The sequence below is a fragment of the Puntigrus tetrazona genome, chromosome 12 (genome assembly GCF_018831695.1).
Source record: "Puntigrus tetrazona isolate hp1 chromosome 12, ASM1883169v1, whole genome shotgun sequence".
Lineage (NCBI taxonomy): Eukaryota > Metazoa > Chordata > Actinopteri > Cypriniformes > Cyprinidae > Puntigrus > Puntigrus tetrazona.
The window spans coordinates 12,252,487-12,272,346 of record NC_056710.1 but is presented as its reverse complement, the minus strand read 5'-3'; the positions used below and the strand labels follow the sequence as shown (position 1 = coordinate 12,272,346).

The window sequence follows — 19,860 nt, the reverse complement described above, 5'->3', positions numbered from 1 at the left end:
TTGTGTTTTGTTGAAAGACATGACATTAAATAACAATTACAGTCAGTTTAACAAATTTATTTGCATAGTGCTTTTCATAATACACACTGTTTTAAAGTGGCTTTATAGAAAGTCATCATATGATGTTTTAAAATGCAACGTTGGGCTAGTTACTCAAAGAATGTAATATGACTCCATACTACTTACTCCTTACTCATTACTCCTTTCAAAAGTAATATAATTACTTTACTTATTACTTTCTGGGAACAGTAATTAGTTACACTACTAATTACCTTCTACATAACATTTTTCAAGAATGTCACCAACAACATATTTCCTCATCATTTGATCAATATCTACAGTGGATCGCAGTCAGAAGTTATTACAAACAGTAAAAAGTTAATTGTAATCTCTTGGTTATTCATATACGATTATATTACATTGCATATTTAATCAAATCACATACGTTTGTTAGGAAGTGTTTAATTTTTCCAAATTTTTTAATTATATTAAAATTTGGGTACCACATGCTGATCGGAGGGATGTAGGTGGGATGTTACACAACAGTGTTCAGATCATCTTTTGTCCTGACAACATCAATATACTGCAATGTTTCTATCTGCTGAATGTAATATTTACCATATTCCAATCTTAAATGCTGCACTGGGGACATCACTTTCATGTGCTAGTCATGAAAATTAATAAAATAAACAATTTGATTGTTGGTTTTTAAATCTGGGTTAACTCATCACTGTCCAACACTGAAAACCAGTCATAAGTGTAAATAAAGAAAAAAAAGTTGATTTACAGCATGTTACAGACATTGCAACTACAACTGTTGGTCATTTAAAAAAAAGTTTAAAACATGATTCACTTTTCTCAGTCTAAGCCTGTCTGACACAGAGTTACATCAGAGCCTGTATAAGGCTGTCTGTTCAGTGACAGTTCAGGTAATACTCTCATAAACGAGTCCAGGTCTGCCCAGCTCAGCCCACAACCACTCACTATTATCAGGAGGATGAAGTAGATGAAATTGTAGAAGGAGTGAGCATCCATAACAAAGTACATGATGTCCACCCAGCCCTCCAGAGTAATAACCTACAGGAAAAAACAAAAGGAGAAGGATTCATAGCAGCTTATGTCTCATAAGAGACAGTACATATAAGGCGTTATTTTTATATAAAACTATTTTAGGAAACTTGTGTATTCTTGACAAACATGGAAAAAAAACATACTGGCACTAATTTTAATACAGTAACGGACATGCAAACTAAAAGCATAAAAGTAATCTCTGATTATATGCTTCTGTGATCAGTTTTTGCTTCTGTACTCAAGCATGCATGATGTACAGACAGTACAGATATTGAATGCTCGGGGGGGGACACCCTACCCAGCATGCACTCTTCATTCCCTTTGATTAATCTGTCACAGATTAGAGAGAGATGGGGAAAGGCAAAACCGGAAGGAAAAAGGCATTTGCTTGCTATTTACAGGGCAATTGGGTGTGCTAGCAGGATGAAGGGCTGTCAGACAGCTAATTCATTTTTAGATACTAAAAATTAAGCGGCGAGGCACAGAATTGGCCGCTTGCAAAGAGAAGATTAAGTCATCAGGCCACTGCGCAGTTCAGCACATAACAGTCTCTTAAATATTTAATAGAAATGTATTTCGTTGTGTTGCGAACATATGAAAAGTGAGATTTCAATTCAATTTGAGATTAAAATCAGTGGGCACATGCAGAAGAATTAAAACCTTATCACCCTTTTTGTGATAAAAGAACACAGGATAAAAATTAACAGAGCCTGCTGATCCCTGCAATTGCCTCCATGCCAGATTCTAAAAAGGCTAATCCAAAATCCCCGGACAAATGAGCTTTGTTATTTAAACACAATGTCAAGCGTTTTAGACATCACTGAATGGTCAGGGAAAATGAGGTAAGCACATTTATGTTCAAGAATGTAAATAAGGTATTAGTTTGGATGCACAATTTACCTACCTGGTCTCATGTCGTAAGCGTAACTTTTGTGCACTTTTTAGCGAGACGCGAAATGTGAACCGACAAGTACATTATCACTGCAGTTTCCAAAAGAAATTAAGACTAGAGGCAGTAAAACGCTGATAAATTCAACAATTCACCATCAACAAATGCTTCTTTTATATCAGTTTTGCATTTGTTAACACTATCGCTTAGATATAGTATATTGATTGATATATTCATGTGCATCTCGTCCGTAAAGCTGGTTCTTTGATTAGTGGTGTTTTTAAACGTAGCGCCAGTTAAAACACAGAGGCGTAGAATACTGACAAGCTACTTCAGTGAATCACCCGCGAAACTGAATGCGATATTGCGTAGCGTGCCAGTGATCTACGGCTCTGTGTGTTAACTGGCACTCTTTTTGAAAACAGGTGATGGAGATTTACAGCTAATTAAAGAACTGACGAGTTGCGGATAATATTGATCGATATATATCACCCAGACCTAGGTTTAGGGTTGGATTTGATGCAAGGCATATTTGCAACATAATAGAGCATTAACTTTTAACAACATTCCATGGATACTTAGATACATATATCAACTTAATAAAATGTGCCAGGGTTCACATATCGAACCTGTGTTTTAGCGCCACTTTCTCTTTGAAACTGCAGTGAAACGTGCAGTAAGGTATGTACAAAAGGTTTTGCACAAAAAGTGCACAGAGGTACATATTTTTAAGGCCAGGTTACAATTTACATATCCAACAGCAACTAACTTTACAGTAACAATCTATTGTGCATCCGAACTAAACTGTCATTCTAATGCATTGTAAGTGTTTTAATAGATCTTAGTATAAGTCTTCGCAGCATCAGCAATAAAAGAAGACATGCAACAGACCTGAAAGATGGCAATCCAGGCATAACCAATGTTGTCAAAGTTTATGGCCCCCTTGAAGGGATTGGCCTCTCCGGCAGAGCAGTTGGTGTAATACTTGTTCCAGTTGACGCAGGTGGTGTTGTCTGTGCTATTGTAAGCTGCCATGTCCAGCTGGCATTGCCGGCCCTCCTCGTGGAGTGTGGGGATGGAGCTGCACAGGCGCATGCCATTCTCCCGTGGTTGAGAACAGATAAACGGGTTTTCATCATCATTTTCTGTGTGGTAGTAATTGTGAAGGTCTAGACTGGTAGGCCTGTACAAATGATATAACAAGAATTACTTCTTTAAATTATAGTTTAGCACACAATAATGCAAATGTAATAACTTCTTTAATGACGCTGGAATCCTTTTTTGCTAAATTAGAAATATGTACTACAATAAATATATAATAAAAAGGGAGTGAGGCTGTCAAGCTTCAAAAATCATTCAGACCGGTTATGCCAACAAGGTCAAGCAGGTACTAGAAAAATTTGTTCTTGAAAAAACAAAATAATTGATCATGTTCCTCACACAAGGCACGCTTCAGAAGGCTTGGAATAAGTTGTATGCACCCCTTTTATGGTTATATGTTATTAGTTTTCTCTTATTTTGCAGCTTTACAGTCCTGTTTCTTATCTGCTGTCAATGAAGTATTGAGTAGCCAGGATATTTTTCAAAAATTCACCTTTTTTGTGCAATAACTCAGCCAATGAAGACTTCAGTGCCCTCTGCTCAGCCTCAGCTTCTCCTGAGGTTGGGCAAACACCCATTAAAGCAGCAGTCAGGCTGCAGCGAGATCAGCGGTAACTATCTCCAGAAGAAATGCGATTGAGCAAGGCCTAGCTTTAATGGCGTTTGGCTCTGACATTGGATAATTGGGCCGTCTGTCAACACAAATTCACCTCAGAGAGAAAGTGCCATGGCGAATTAGCTGCACAAGTACCTTCAATTACCCATTGGGACAAATCCTAGCCATCCAAAGAACCCTGCCCCTTGAAATATTTATTTCTTAAGAGCAATTTAACAGTTTAAGACCGTCTTAATGTTACATAATCACCGCTGTAAGCCAATCTCTGTGAGGCAGTGGATTCCTTCAACACGCTGTGTTAGCCAGGCCATGAATCCATTGGGTCTAATTCATGCTCTCAGTGCAATGATAGCTGTGGGGTTTACGGCGCTAGATAGTAAACAAAAAGAATTGATTTATGGGTCAAAATTAATAGTAGCAGAAAGAAGAGAAATGGAAATGTATTCTCTCTTTTTTTTGCGATTCATCAAACATAAAATGCTGCCTGTGACTCTTTTGTGACATTTGGTGTACTTTTATTTCCATATCAATTTGAACTTTATTTTCTCAAAAAATGAGGTAAGGAGTAATGCTGAAGTAACACTGAGGAGATATATATATATATATATATATATATATATATATATACCAATATATATTTTTGCTGTTTATTGCTTTCATTCCTCTTTGCTGTAAGCCCATAAAATGCCATATATTTATTCATTAATTTATTTAACTATTAATATGTTATTAACATATTTACATAATATATTTGTGTATAGAGTATATTTGTTCTGCATATATAACATGCATATATTTAAGAAAAATTTAGTTTATATATTAAATATATTTATATAAAAGAATATGAATATAAAAATGTATGCATTCAGATATTTTCAAAATATACAGTGTGTGTGTGTGTGTGTGTATATATATATATATATATATATATATATATATATATATATATATATATATATATATATGTAAATATACACAGTACACATACATATATAATGGAAACAACTCTTTATTTTGTATGTGATTAACTGTTCGACAGCACTAACATAATGTTCTCACAATATAAACCCTCTCATTTTAAGACCCCTGAGGTCACTTGTAAATTAATATCATGCTTGTGACACTACATCCCAGGCCATCCCACTCACAAAGAGAAGTTTTCTGGGAGGAAGCAGCGGTTGCGAAGAAGCCCGGCCCACAGCTGGACCCCTACGATCCCAAAGATGAAGAAAACAAAGAAGCAAAGCAGCAGCACATTGCCCAGCATGGGAAGAGTGTCCAGCAGAAGCGTCACCAGGATCCTCATACCTGCAACACAAACGACAGAGCAACTGTAGTACTACACACTCAAAAATACACAATTGTAATAATAAAAAGATACGACCACAAGCATATTGCTCTCGTAAAACATATGAAATTATAGCGCTAAAATACACTGAACAAACTGTTGCTCTCACGTTTATAGAGGATCATTGTCGACTCAGAGCACAAATGTTTATACGCGCCAGTAAAAATCTCTGCTGATATCCAGTTTTTCAGACACTGCTGCTGCCCTGGCTTTTCCAATATATCTGCCCTGTGTCAAGCCACAATGCCAGCTGACTGGAGCATAAATGATGAAAATCATTTCCTGCTCAGGGTTTGGCGGGTAATTGGTAGAGCAGGGTAATCCAGCCGGTGCTCCCTGGCAGCCTGCAGTCTGTGGGTGATAACTGTGGCCGGCTGTAATTTCCACATTTGGAGGAAGAGTGAGTGGCGATAAGCAGTGAGGCATTAACAGGAATGAATGACAATGGAGGATCCGTGTCATCACATAAAATGGCTCTGTGCTGTGTGGGTTTACAGAGCTCAGTATTGTGCAGATGCTGCATTTCTCAAAGCCATCGTCTTCGAGACGGGTTTTAGCCCCTTAAATTCGCTCTTCTCTAATGAGACGCCCTGATGGCAACATGGCCTCGAAATATATTTTTTTTATGTCTAGGAATTTAGGAAACGCTGTGTCGTTTTGTGAGTGTTTATCAGCCTGTATCTATTTACTTGTAATTAGGAAATGGTGAGTGCAATCGGGGTCTCTGAAATTCAGAGTGTTTCTTCCAATTACGGGTGCGTTTCTTGTGGATAATCCACTGCTCTGAGATTTCTGCACAGAAAATCACTTCCTAACTTCGGTCATTAGTGACTCCAAATGACTGTGGAGTTCACCCTAGCACAGCAATTCAGCTAAGCTTGCCAAGTCAGGGCTTAACAAGCATTGAATCAGTGACAGTGGCACAGATCCGTGTCCCTTAGAAACTGAAAGGTAATTCCCCACAGGGAGCCAGGTGTATTTCCTGGAGAAAATCACCTTCTGGAATTTGGGTCCCTTAAGAAGCCTGACAAATGGAATGCCGGGCCATGAGAGTTTCCTCACAATACAATACAGGAGGCTGAGCTAACTTTAGTCCATGTTCTCTGTGAATGTCACTTGTCAACTCACTTTATGACTTGAGCTTTTCCTATATGTGTATAAAACTTAAGGAAAAAAAATATATTATTTGTTGACTTGAAAATAAACAGAAAACAAACAAACAAACAAACAAACAAATTAATTCTGAAACAGTTCAATTTTAAATGCAAAATGTAAAATGCAAAGCATATTTATTAGCAAAGCATTTACAAATGTTAAATGTAATATTGCAATAGAACATTTGCACTAAAAGTGTCATTTAAAGACTACTTACAGAAAAATACAGAAAGGCTATATTTAATAAAGTTAAAGTCTTAACTGGATAGTGCTCCAAAAATGAAAACCGTATCATAATTTACTCAAAATATGTTTTAATTTAAATTATTTTACTGCTATATTCCTTTCTTTCTGCAAATTAAAAATAAAATTTTTTATACTATTATTTAACCATCTAAAGTCCTTTTCACACACCTACCATAGATGCCAGTCCTAATTTCTCTTATTGCTACTTATACTGACAGACAAATTAAATCTTGCAAGCATCCCAGAAAACGACTTTCGTTTTTCCCTTTTTTTCCCCGTTTCCTTATCTGACCTAGCTATGTCAGTCTATAGCGATTCACTAATGCAAAGGTCTGACTCTACGCAGGTGGCTCAACTCATTTATAAACTCCTCCTGAAAAGATTATTTAGGAGAGCGTATTCCCCAAGGGCAGACTGTAAATATCCTGCCATAGCTGCCCTATTCTGTTGAAAAGAGAGTCTCCCAGGCCACACAATGTGCTCGGGCCCCTGTGTTATGAAGAAGACCCCTGGGATCCTCTGCCCTTTGGAGTCCTCCACATGCACCAAACAAGCTCAATAACAAAGCACAGGGGAGAAAGAGATCATAACCGTGCTTTCTATTTATTTCTCATAAGCTTCCACAGATAATAAAAGAGCAGCTTCTCTGTAGGTTTAATTAAAACAGCTTGAGGGGACATGAAAACCACATAAACACAGGAGTCTATTCCAGTGTTGTACTGCTGTAGCAGTCTTAACACAAGGGTGTTGATACTTGGCACAATACTTAACGAAAAAGATGAGAAGCTTAATCTTCTCGATATTAATCCAATAAGGTTGTAAAAGGACAACACTCAACCCACTGATTTCATTTCAGCATTGTTCAAAGCTCATTAAAGGGCGCTGGAGAAATATATGCTCTGATGTTGAAAAGATAAATACAATGCTCTGTCATGAAACTCTAGATGGCACAGGACAATAAGTCTAACCCAATCTGATATAATTATAGCGTCTTTCACATAGAACAGCTGATTGGTTTCTTTTCACATAAGCAGCCAATGAGCTTGCTGCTCAATATTCAGATACTTGGCCAGTGCTTCAGCTCGCTTCAAAAACCCTCCATCTTCCCCAGCTCCACCTGTATAGATCTACTACACAGATTTCATGTATGTTTATACAGTGGTGGCCAAATTTATTAGATCACTACACTGTAAGTGTGGGTTATTTTTTTAACCCAACCACTGGGTTATGCCTGTTGGGTCATTATGTTGGGTGTCACAGCATGGGCTTCTTTCAGATATGGGTAAAACGCAAGGCAGTGACCTGAATTTCGCATTTTCACCAGGGAAAAGCTGCCCCTTCTCCAGCTCAGATTTCAGCGACTTTTTTTTTTTAATATTTAATTTATATAATTCATTTATTTTAAATATCAATTTAATTTAATTTACACCTTCTTCAAGACTTGAAGACTATACTTATTTAAATGAGTCTTTTTCACTCTTTATTTTCTTTGTCACATTGGCACACATTGGCATTTCTTCATAATTCGTAAAAAGTCACTCATGTGGTGAACAAAGTTATCAGTTCCTCTCTTCCTGTGTCTGTATCTCTTTCTTTCCAATAGCGCCCTCTTTCCTCTCACCAATCTAGGTGTCCACCACTCCAATTACTGCTGGCCTTCTGAAAATGATGACCGCAACGTCGCTGCTGGCGGACACTCGACGTGATGTTGTTCCTCGGCCCAAATAATAATAGAATACACAAGTGGGCAGCCAGGCGGATTTCCAATTAACCTCCAACCGCCCTCGAGTGTGGAATCATGGTGAATTCTAATCCAGAAGATGAAGTGTAAAAGAGCTCCAGACTTTCTGACAGACTAATCCACCTTCTGGGGGAGTGAAAGGGCACAAATAGTAGTCTGTCTACATATTACAAACCTTTTAAGAGATCGCTTTTCACACCTGCACACCGAATATGAGGTAGAGTGAGCCAGCTGTATACCACAGCAGTGTTGAATATTTTGATTTGTGAGGGAACATGTTTGTCATCTACTGACAGTTTTGCCCCGTCTCTTCATCAATCAAGCCATGGGTGTGGAGAACAACAGAGTGTGATGTTGATTAAGACAACGCCTCAAAGATAGAGAACAGAGTGACAAAGGGCAGGGAAATATAGAGGACATAGAAGAAGGTGATGTGAAACAGAGTGAGACTGACATGACTCTGGAAAGTACAAACTCAACCACAGGCCTTAGACAAGGTAGACGCCATATTTAATTTAACACGGGTGAAAAGTCTGAGGTATAGACTTACAGACCTTGCAATGCCAAACACTGTATAAAGATACTAGATCATATCATTCTTGGCAACACACAACTTTCAAAACTGTTTTATGGAGTTTTTATCAACAGTTTTTTTTCCCCTTCAGAAAAAACATTTTACACGCTGAATAATCAGTATGCTGTTAGACTACAACATAAAATAGTAATTTATTATTATTATTATTACTATTATTATTAACATATCTTGTACAATATTCCATAAAAGTTAAGCACCTATTTTCATATATTATTTCTAAAATAAATAATGTACATAATTCGTAAAAATATGCTGCAGTCTAATTACATTTGAGAAAAAAATAGAAATAAAAACAAAATACAAAAAAAACTTTTAAACTATAATTGCAGAATTTGCCTTGTAGAGTGGAAAAGATCACCAATACCAATTTATCTAGTACTTAACTGTCAAAAAAAAAACTACAAAATCTTTATGACATGCTTTATTTTATATTTTTATTTATGACAGCTTGACAGCTTAATGATTGATGATTTAACTCCTATTATGTTTCTCTCTATTTTTTGTTTTGATTGGTGCTGAAAAAAAGTGAGAAATGACACATTGGATCAACAAAAATCTCTATCACCCATTTTTTCCAGTGACGGTCCGCAGCAGGCGAGCCACAGAAAAAATAATTTGCAAATTAATGCGAACATTAGGCCTTTAAGTAGTCTGGGTAGGTCCTGAATAATGAATTAGGCTGTCTGCTACCACTTCACCCCCTGTCTTAGATTGGCACAGGTATTAGTTATTAATCATGACAGAAATGGATGCACTCTTGTCTCCTAACTGAACTAGAAGGAAGACACCTGGATGCCATTTGTGACCCCGGGGGCCTACAGTGAATAACACGGCTTGCTCCTTTGATGAAAAATGGGTGCAGTTTGTCTGTTGGACTGATAGACATACTGAACCATATCCAGAGGGGTGAGAACTGAACAGGACCCCACACAAATTACCCTTTCCAAAACCTTAGCCGGGCTAGTCAAAACAATCCAGCTAAATGCTACCATTGTTCAATATACATTTTACTGCTCTACACAAATAGGGACATCAAGCAGAATTGGCCAGACACTGCTCCTTGTGAAATAAGAGCCGGCGGGGAACCTCGGGCATCTCCTTGGCACGGAGGGTGATTAAAACATCCGGTATATAAAGATGTGGCCAATGAAATATCATCACCCTGCCTTAGAAAACGTGTGTGTATGTGTGAGAGAGAGAGGGAAAGCCAGTCTCTATTATTCTTTCTTTGCGCATGTGTGTGTTTGTATGTGTGTGTGTGTGAGAAAAGAGAGAAGCCGTAAAAAGCAATGAAGAGGAAAATGATCTATAAATCTAAAGTCCCTAAAATGGCATGAACTCTTCTGTTATATGACAGAAGCCCAGGCTACATTTCTCATTTAAATGTTGATTAAATTGCATTAATTGACCACAGTGCTTAAATAATGTAATTCAGCACTGGACATTCTGAATTTAATAAACTTGATAAATGATTGAATGCAGGGAATTAATACATTTAATTAAGTTCTGAGTTCCTCTTTTCTAAGAGAAACTGGCAGAAAATGTAACATTCAATCGCTGTTAAAGAAACAAAACGTGTGATTATTTGGGGTTTACGTAATATTCCATAATTCTTACTAACTAATAAAGAACACAAGCATTAGGATCTTAATATAATCCTGAATATAATCCTTTACACACTGCTTTATTATTGAGTATTAGTATTCATGTTCTTACACATTCCAGACAGACTATCGAATACTTCTGCAAGCTACATAAACAAATGACTGCCTTAATTACTGGATTAATTACTGAACCATTCATTTAGCGAATCATTCAAAAACATTGATACATTTAGCAACAAAACAAATGACTGCCTCTGAGTGACTCATTGAACTATTTCTTTAACCGATTTGTGAATCGTTTAATTAACCAATTTGTTTAAAAAAACTCTGTGAATGTCTGTGACACTTTACAATAAGATTGCATTCAATTAACATTACTTAATTCTTTAGCTGACACAATATTATTTTCATAAATATGTTACGGCACATAGGTAAACTTAAAATAATCATAACAATTTTAACTTTTGATTTTAATAATGCAGTAGTACGTTGAATTATTGCTGTCAAACAATTATTCGCATCTGAAATAATAGTTTCTGTGTGTACACATAATATAAATTTATTTTTTAAATATATACTTTTAAATATATAATATGCACGTGTGCGAATTTATATATAAATAATAAATCTTCACAGTACACTCACATATATTGTATGTTATCTAACAAACTTTACTTTGGATGTGATTAATTGTTTGACAGCTTTAGCTGGAATTTAAATGGATCAAGACTAACTAACTTTAAACTGTTATTGCATGTGAACAAATGCAGTTAACTGATGTTAACAAATGATAGTTGCTGGTGTTGTACTCACTGGGCACTCGGTTGATAGCCCGAAGAGGTCGAAGTACTCTGACCGTTCGGACCGCAGAGAAACTAACATTCTGCAGGTTGAGAGAGTATTCCAGCATCCTGTAAACACAAACAAATAAAAAGAGTTTCAACTTTCGATAAAGCAAGATTAAGATTTTTGAATGTATGCACATACTAATGAAGACGAATTCTCCCCATTTGCAATGTATCTGTTAATTAATCCCCGTTTTGGATTTTATCTGAATTTTTTACATCACCTGAAAGCAAAAACTGATGTGATTTTTAAACGGATGAATGTCCTCCATATGTATCACTTACTATGGCAGCAAAGTGTAAAAGGCCAGCAATATTTTCAAATAAACACTGACAGCCCAGACACATTAGTGGCGTGTTTTGTGCCGAACTGCCAACGCCATACTGTAGATCAATCGAAAGTTATCAGGATTCATCAAACAATTACACTGAATCGTTTTCAATTAGGTCAAAGAGAGGTGGAAGGAAGGTTAATGTAGAGCTTTCGCAAACAAACACATCCACAGCTGCTTCGCACATGTGAACTTCGGAGCGAGGCACATGAAAGAATTGCATGTTTTTGTAGAAAATAAACAAAGTGTGTGTCTCTATGTGCCTGTGAGCTTGCAACCGTGTAATTGCAAACCCAATAACCGTTTCTGGCCATACAACAACTTAAAAACGCAGAATTACAGTACGTACCAAGTTAATACGCGAAGCTGATGTCGATAAGAACATGCACGTTAATGAGGGTTCTCACAGACATAGCCTGCTTAGATTACAGCTGCGTGATCTGGGGTGTTTCTCCATTCTTTCAAATATGGATCGAGTGAAGTCGGTGACGTGCAAACAGTGCGAGCCCCATTAGCCAAGCGGGGCAGTGAGGAAATGTGTTCTGACTTTGTTGCTCCTGAAATGTGCAGAACAGCTTTGAAGGCACTGATTGGGCTTGATGGAAACCAGCTGGCGACTGGACTGCAAAAATAATAACAGTGGTGACTAAGACTAAAATTTGAAGGAATGGGAATGAAGAAAACACAAAAATATCAAAAGGGGAACACAGGAAGTGGATATGGAGAAAGGAGAGCAAGCCACTCCACTCTAAGGACAAAATGCCTGTAAAGAAGGAGAGAGACGGGACATGCGTGAGGACACTCCGCAAAAATGTCCCCAGGGACGTAGGATGCGTCTAAACAAGGAGGACATGTGTAAATGTGATATCGTCAACAGCCTCTTACTTCTACCGTACACACGTATGAATCATTAACATGGCTGCTCGCAAGCACATAAACAAAAAGTGAAGTGTAATACCCAGCCAGCACCTAGACCTCACTTCTGTTATCTGTTTGTGTTTGAAGGATGACACACCTTCCCAGAATCTGTCCGTTTCTTGAAAACACGGTCGCACAATCAACAACAGCTCCACGCTGCGTATGCAATGCCAGTTGCGAGGTCACTATAATAGGAAAAGCATGAGCGAGCCAAGGGTCTCGGATTCAAAACAACTGTGGCCTTCCACATCCATAAGAAATCCGCTCAAATCGATCTCCGAGAGAGAGAGAGAAAGAGAGAGCGTGCTGTTGTGTCTTGTTTGAACAGCTCCACAACACACTATTGAGAGGACTGAAAGACATTTAAATTCCTGCAGCATTAGAAATACCAGCTCTTTTGGGACATAGTCCATTTCATACGTTATGAACCAGGGTTGCTCTGTATGATCAATGCAAGATTTGTTGGTTTACGAAGGTTGCAACAGAGTACATGCGGTATTTCAGATGCTTTATGCTTTCCTTTCTCTCTCTCTGGTCCCTTGTGGTCTTCAAAGCAGCCGTCCTGGCTGCAGTTCAATCAGAGCTTGGTGTCTTCCACCACCTGGCAGGTTAATGAGGCGAGTTTCAGAGGAGGTTCACTTCCGAACAATCAGCTCTCCATTAAGATAGAGAAGGAAGATACCCCAAACAACACACGCACACATACTCTGTCCTCAATTTCCCTCTCAGTCTGTCCACAGGAATTAAATTCTTTGTCTTATTCATGGTATCTTGTTTTAGACCAACTACAAATACACTTGTATGATTTGTAAGGGAGACTAGTACAGTTTAGCATACAAGACTGTTAGGCTAATAACACAAGTTTTGTCCACTAAACTAATGTACTTATTGTTAGAAAAGATATTAAGATTTTAATATGGGTGGAACATTATATGTAGTTTCGCTAATCAGGGAACATAAGCAGAATTTGGGGAACTATTTTTCAAATGTTGGGCGTAAAACATTTTTTAACAGAAATTATTACATTACACAAATTGATAAAAAAAAATGACAATGTACAATACAAATTAAAATATAAAAGTGAAATAAAACAAAAGTATTAAGCAGCAAAACTGTGAAAATAAATGAATAATGTTTTAATCAGTAAATCAGCATATTAGAATCATTTCTGAATGATTACATCAAACTTAAGACCAGAGTAATGAATGCTGAATATTCATTTTAAAATATATTCTAATTATAATCTTATATATATATATATATATATATATATATTATTAGTACAAGTTTCAACGTTTCAAAGGTAGCATACACAGAAATTGTAGCTACATTTGCTAAAAGCTATCTTCCCAAATCTTGAGGAGAACTCTTGCGTACAAATTGCCTCAGATCTAACAGGTGTGGATTAAAAGCTACAAAACGTACATTTTCATTTTATGGGGCCTGTCTAGTTGTCTCAGCTCACAAACAGAGACCAACAGAGAGATTCAAACAATATTTCTCCTCAGTTGTATATTTCTGTCTTGTACTTTTCTATTTATTTCTCTCTCAACAAGCTCTCAGAGACAATTGCCGTCAGGGGTGCTCTTCTGTTTTTATGGGATGGGACAGATTGATTTACTATGGTCGGAACAGGATAATCTGGCCCTAGCCTCGAATTCAGAACAGCGAGAAGACAAGTTCTTTTTTGTTTCTAAAATAAGTGTTCTTCAAAACAATACCTCAACACCTAAGCCAAGCAAGAGCCTTTCAAATTAAAGAGAAAGAATGTCTGAGAGCACTACTCTTTAATGAGGAATAAAGCCATTTTTTGTTCTTTCTTCTCTGTCTTTCCCCTTGAGACTATATACAGTATACTATGTCAACACTGACCCATTCTGGGGCCCTGTGGTCGCTTTACAGAATAATAATCATAATGGAAGCTAATGCAGATACATGACTCGAGTGGATGAAGAGGAAACCAGATTTGCTCTGTGTGCCTCAGATAAAAAAGAGTTTCTCTGATGGGTCGAAAATAAATGAATGAAAGGGACCTGTAACTGGCTTTTTCTTTCAGGAAACGGTTGATAACCTTTGTTTGTAATGCTTTGTCCTTGTCTTGTCCTATTGACAAGGTCTGGGTCTGAACATAATGTGTATCAGCAGTGGGTCTAGAAACAGCCGAAGTACATCATTAAATCAAAAGCAGAGGTGGACATTTGGATTCTCCTCTCCTCCATTAGGACAGGGGTTTGATTAAGAATTGAAACAGCAAATGACAACAGGGAAATTTGTTAGAATAAAATTATTTTTCCACATCAAGTGTGAGTGAAGCAGTCTGAATATATTTCATTAAAGTTAGCAAACCAAATGATAACCTAAAGGGATAGCTCACCAAATATTCTGTCATTATTTACTCACCCTGAGGTTGTTTTAAAACTGTATGACTTGCTTTCTTGCATGGAAAACAAAAGAAAGCTAACAAAGTCTACTGACCCATACACGCTTAAAACCTTCCAGTGAACAATTTTTAAAAACCATTAAGGCCAGTAAGGAACCTGTAATTGAAGAGTGTGCAATGGTATATGGTTACATTCAAGTGTCAAAAAAACTGTATGAGCAATAATGAAGCATGACAGTCATGGAAACTTAAAGTACCCCTATTATGGGTTATGAAATATTCATTTTTTGGTTTTGAGAGTCAAAAACATCAGGTTGATGTGCACGTGAGGTCAAAAAACAGTGTAATTTTCATACAATATGTATTTATTTTTACTTTATTTCTTGAGTATTTGTGAGCTCCGAAAGCGGCACCTAGTGACAAAGAATAAATTTGCATCTTCATTACGCATCTTCATTACGACCACCGTGAAAAGACCAAAAAGTGGGCAGGTGAATATGCTAATGTTTAATTTTGACGTCAACATTATATGGCTTGGGACTCCTTTTAAAAACAACTTGTTTCAATGATTCAGTCTACTTTATCTTTTGAAACACAATAACTTCATACATGGGTATAAAGTTGTACATTTTGCTGGATGTTTTCATGAACTGTGTTCACTGCATGAAAGGCAATTTTCAAAAATCTATAATAGTGGCACTTTAATGAACAGGAGTGAGTAAATGATTGTTTGGTGTACTCTTGCTTATTTCAAAGCTATTATTTCACCAACTCACAGAAGAGTTAGTAAAAGCAAATAATTTTCCGTCCTTCTGTAACCCGTGATACGTAATGTAAGGTTTGGACCTACTCTGCTGATAGACCAGTTAGTGCAAAGGTTTGGTTCGTCCGAGGAGAGAGAGAGAAATGTAGCAGAAGTGAACAAGTTATTTGAATGAAATTTTATTTTAGTGATCCCTTTAAACCAAATAAACAACACAGACTTATAATTAGGAAAATGAACAAATAAAACAAAGTATAATTTCTCTGAATGACGTACCCAAGTTTCACAAAAGCCTCAATGAACTGATAAAAAACCTGAGGATTCAGAAATTCCGTCTCAATTGTCAATTAATTGATGGTAATCTCAGTCTTTAGTCTCCACTCCAGATCAGGACAAAGTGAACTGTGCAATTTCACTCCTACCAGTTGAAGGTGTGCAAGTTTAGTTTCTGTGTCTGTCCAACCGTGAAATTCACGCAAAGGTTTCAAAGATTAAGCTTAAAGGAGGCTCGCCAGTCCAACTCCACACCGCAGTTATATGGAGAGTTGAGACAGTTCAAGAATAGTTCTCACTTCAGCCGATTCATCCAGGAAAGGAACTCACATGGAACAAGAGCAGAACAAAGGGAAAAAAACCTGGCCAAGGAACTAATATACATGTACACCAGGACAATTGCAGATGAACCCTGTTTCAGACGTCACTCTCAATTGCCTTCAGCTTCTCTGATCTTAATCTCTCTCATTTCGGTGCCTTGAATCTTCCGAAACTGCATCTCACATCTGCTCACATGAGAGGCTCACGAGGAAAAGGCGATAGCGAATCCTCTGCTCTCTAAAAATTGCGCGATCGCGGACCCCTATGACGTCATTCACCCACCGACCTCATTGCGAAGTGAAAGAATGCGCTATTGGTCACAATTATAACTTTGATATTTTATATATTTTTCCACAGTCATGTTTATGTTTGGTTCTTGTTTTTAAAAAAACAACAACTATTATTTAATTAATATTATTGCTGAGTTAATGTACTAGTATGCACTTGTTTATGCATTAGTAATCTGGGTTACACTTCCCCCCCCTAACTCTAGGCACGTCCTCGGCCATGCTTGAGGTTGACTTGTCACCAGTGAGGGAAAAGTAACAGGCATATTCAAGGAATGGTCAACTGACGTGGATTCTTCCAAGGAGGTAGTAAGTGCTGAACTCAACCCTTGCAATAGGGACTGCACAACCATGGTTAACGGATTTCCCAGCTTAGGGTACTCAAATTTTTTGGGGGCCTACACTGCCTTTTAGAACGTCTTGGGCCCATGCCTTCAAGGTCATCATCCATAGATTGTTGGCTACTTGAACCACCTTGGACAGGTGGTGTCTGGTCATGGGGTTGGACTTCCTCACTCAGGCTATCCGACAGACCTGAAGACTCCAGTACATTCTCATTTAAAGGTTTTACTAGCTCTGGGATTTTACTGTCGTTACAGCTTTGATTTCGGCAGGTCTCCACACTAACTTTGTCTTCAGGCACTGTAGAATCTACTCCAATATGATTTCTGGTAGAATTCTCCATGGGTAGATGACTTTCCTCTCCATTGTTTGTTTGGTAATGGGTCTCTTTCCCTTCTCCCAAGCTTACATCAGGTAAGATTTCTACTAAAGGGTCCACTGGAACCAGAGGTTGTTCATCAGTGTCATTCAGGTTCTCTTGTGCAGGATTTACCACAGCTGGAGATGACTCCACTGACTTAGATTCAGGTAAGGTTCCTGAATTCAGTAAACTTCCTGGAAAAGGTGAGATGGTCTTTGTGCTGAAATCCAATTGGAACCTTGAATGGTTTGTATGAACAGGCTCATCCTCTGATTCTGACTGACTGCTCATGAAAGGCTCCTGTTGGACGGCTTCATTTACAGAGTGGGACCTGGTTCTAGGCTTACGACGCACCTGTAGAGGATTTGACTCTTCAATTTCACTCACACCAAGAAACCCACAAGGCAGCAGCAAGTCACGATGTAAGGTGCGGACTGGTCCATCTTTTCCATCAGGGCACACTGTATACACTGGCATGTCACCTGCTTTACTGAGTACCACATAAATCTCGGATTCCCATTTGTCGGACAGCTTGTGTTTCCCTCTCAGTTTCACATTTCGCACCAGGACCAGATCACCCCGTTCAAGTGCAGAGGCATTTACATTCTTGTCAAAACGTCTTTTATTCTGATCGGCTACTTTTGATGCATTGTGAGTAGCAACTTTGTAGCTTTCCTCTAGTCGATTTTTTAGGGATTTCACATATTGTGAATGTGACAGAAATGAGGTACTGGAGAGTCCAAAAGCGAGATCGACTGGTAGTCGGGGCTGCCTGCCGAACATAAGCTCATAGGGTGAGTACCCTGTTACATCACTCCTAGTACAGTTATACGCATGCACCAAGGGTCTGACATGATCTTTCCAATGAGCCTTGTTCTTGTTCTCCAGGGTACCTAGCATCTGCAAAAGGGTTCTATTAAAACGTTCCACCGGTTCCCTCTAGGATGGTAGGGGGTGGTCCTCACTTTGCGGATGCCAGCCATCCTACACAGCTCTTGGATGGTGCGAGATTCAAAGTCTGGCCCTTGGTCACTGAGCAGCTTTTCAGGAAAGCCATAATGGACAAAGAAATTATCCCATAGACATTTAGCAACGGTTTGTGCTTTTTGGTTTCGGGTAGGAATCGCTACAGCATACTTAGTAAAATGGTCTGTGATGACCAAAATATCCTTGGTGTTACTGCTGTCTGGTTCCAGCGTTAAGAAGTCCATACAGACCAGTTCTAAAGGCCTATGGGTTTGAATGTTAACCAAGGGGTGGCTTTCTGGGGACGAGTCTTCCCTCTGAGCATGGCGCTTTCGCACCTTTTGATCTTCTCTTCAACATCCGCAACCATCTTTGTCCAGTAAAATCTGGAGCGGAGAAGATCGAGGGTTCTCTCCAGGCCAAAATGACCCATGTCATCATGGAGACTGGTAAGTACCATTTCTCGAAGATCTTGAGGTAAAGCCAGTTGGTTCACAACTTTTCCTCCATCCATCCTCTTCCTATATAATAACCCATCCTTTAGCTCAAGTTTGTTCCATTGTCTCATCCACAGGTTTACTGCAGGTGAGTGGAATTTTAGACTTGCAGGTCTGCAATTTGACTCCAAATAACCAATTACCTCTTTAATTTCAGGGTCTGCTCGCTGCCTCCCGATCAGATCCTCTACAGACAGGTGAGGCATCTCAGGAAGACCATGGCCCTTTTCTTCCTCAATTTCTGGAGGTAATGCTTTTGCATTCATGCTTAAGGACTCCATTAAAGTTAACGGGAAGGGCTGAGAGTCAAGGGACTGTCTGACTTGATGTTTGTCACAGATTGCCTCCACTACCTCTGGCAAGATGATCTTGGTGTGGCCTTGAAGATCTGCAAGATGATGTAAAGTGAACTGTTTGATTCTCTCTTGCTCTTTTTTAGATTCCCAGTCATTCAAGGGTTCACCATTTGGACGACGAGACAGTCCATCTGCATCTTGATTTTGAGATCCTGCTCTGTACTGTATCTTAAAGTTGTACATTGAGAGACTGGATAACCATCTATAACTAGTGGCATCGAGCTTGGCCGAGGTAAGGACATAAGTGAGTGGATTGCTATCCGTGACCACTGTGAAGTCTGCACCATATAGGTAATCATGGAATTTGGTGGTAATTGCCCATTTAAGAGCCAAAAATTCCAATTTGTGGGCTGGGTACTTGGCCTCACACTTTGTTAATCCACGGCTAGCATAAGCTATGACTCTCATGTGTCCCTGCTGTTCTTGATACAATGCTGCTCCAAGACCGGTGGCACAAGCATCAGTGTGAAGTATGTAAGGCAGACAAGGGTTTGCATACCCCAATATAGGAGCAGAAGTTAACTTTTCTACTAGAGTGTCAAACGCCTGCTGACACTCAGTAGTCCATCGGTCACCCAGCAAATCTTTGGGATCGAGATAAGTGCGATCTTTATCTTTGTCTTTCCTTTTACCCTTTCGGACCGGAGGATAGCCAGCAGTAAGGTGGTTTAACGGCTTAGCTATCTTGGAGAAATCTCTAACAAATCTCCGGTAGTATCCTGCAAATCCCAGGAAGGACTTCAGTTCTCGAAGGTTCTGGGGCCTGGGCCATGTTTTGATGGCCTCTATTTTTGATGGGTCAGTTTCCACACCCTTCTCAGAAACGATGTGGCCCAAATAACGCACAGACGTT

At 38.6% G+C, this 19,860-nt stretch overlaps 1 protein-coding gene across 11 annotated transcripts in view; it reads right to left on the bottom strand.

The window, feature by feature from the left end:
• cacna1g (calcium channel, voltage-dependent, T type, alpha 1G subunit) overlaps positions 1-19,860 on the bottom strand; it is a 186,896-nt gene that overhangs the window by 80,138 nt on the left and 86,898 nt on the right. For all 11 annotated transcript variants that reach the window (XM_043253658.1, XM_043253657.1, XM_043253663.1 and 8 more), the window contains exons 5-8: positions 11,180-11,277; positions 4,826-4,985; positions 2,852-3,143; positions 985-1,077 (exon numbers count right to left, since the gene is read on the bottom strand). In XM_043253658.1, the coding sequence (XP_043109593.1) occupies positions 985-1,077; positions 2,852-3,143; positions 4,826-4,985; positions 11,180-11,277 (643 nt within the window). The remainder of the gene's footprint in view (positions 1-984; positions 1,078-2,851; positions 3,144-4,825; positions 4,986-11,179; positions 11,278-19,860) is intronic.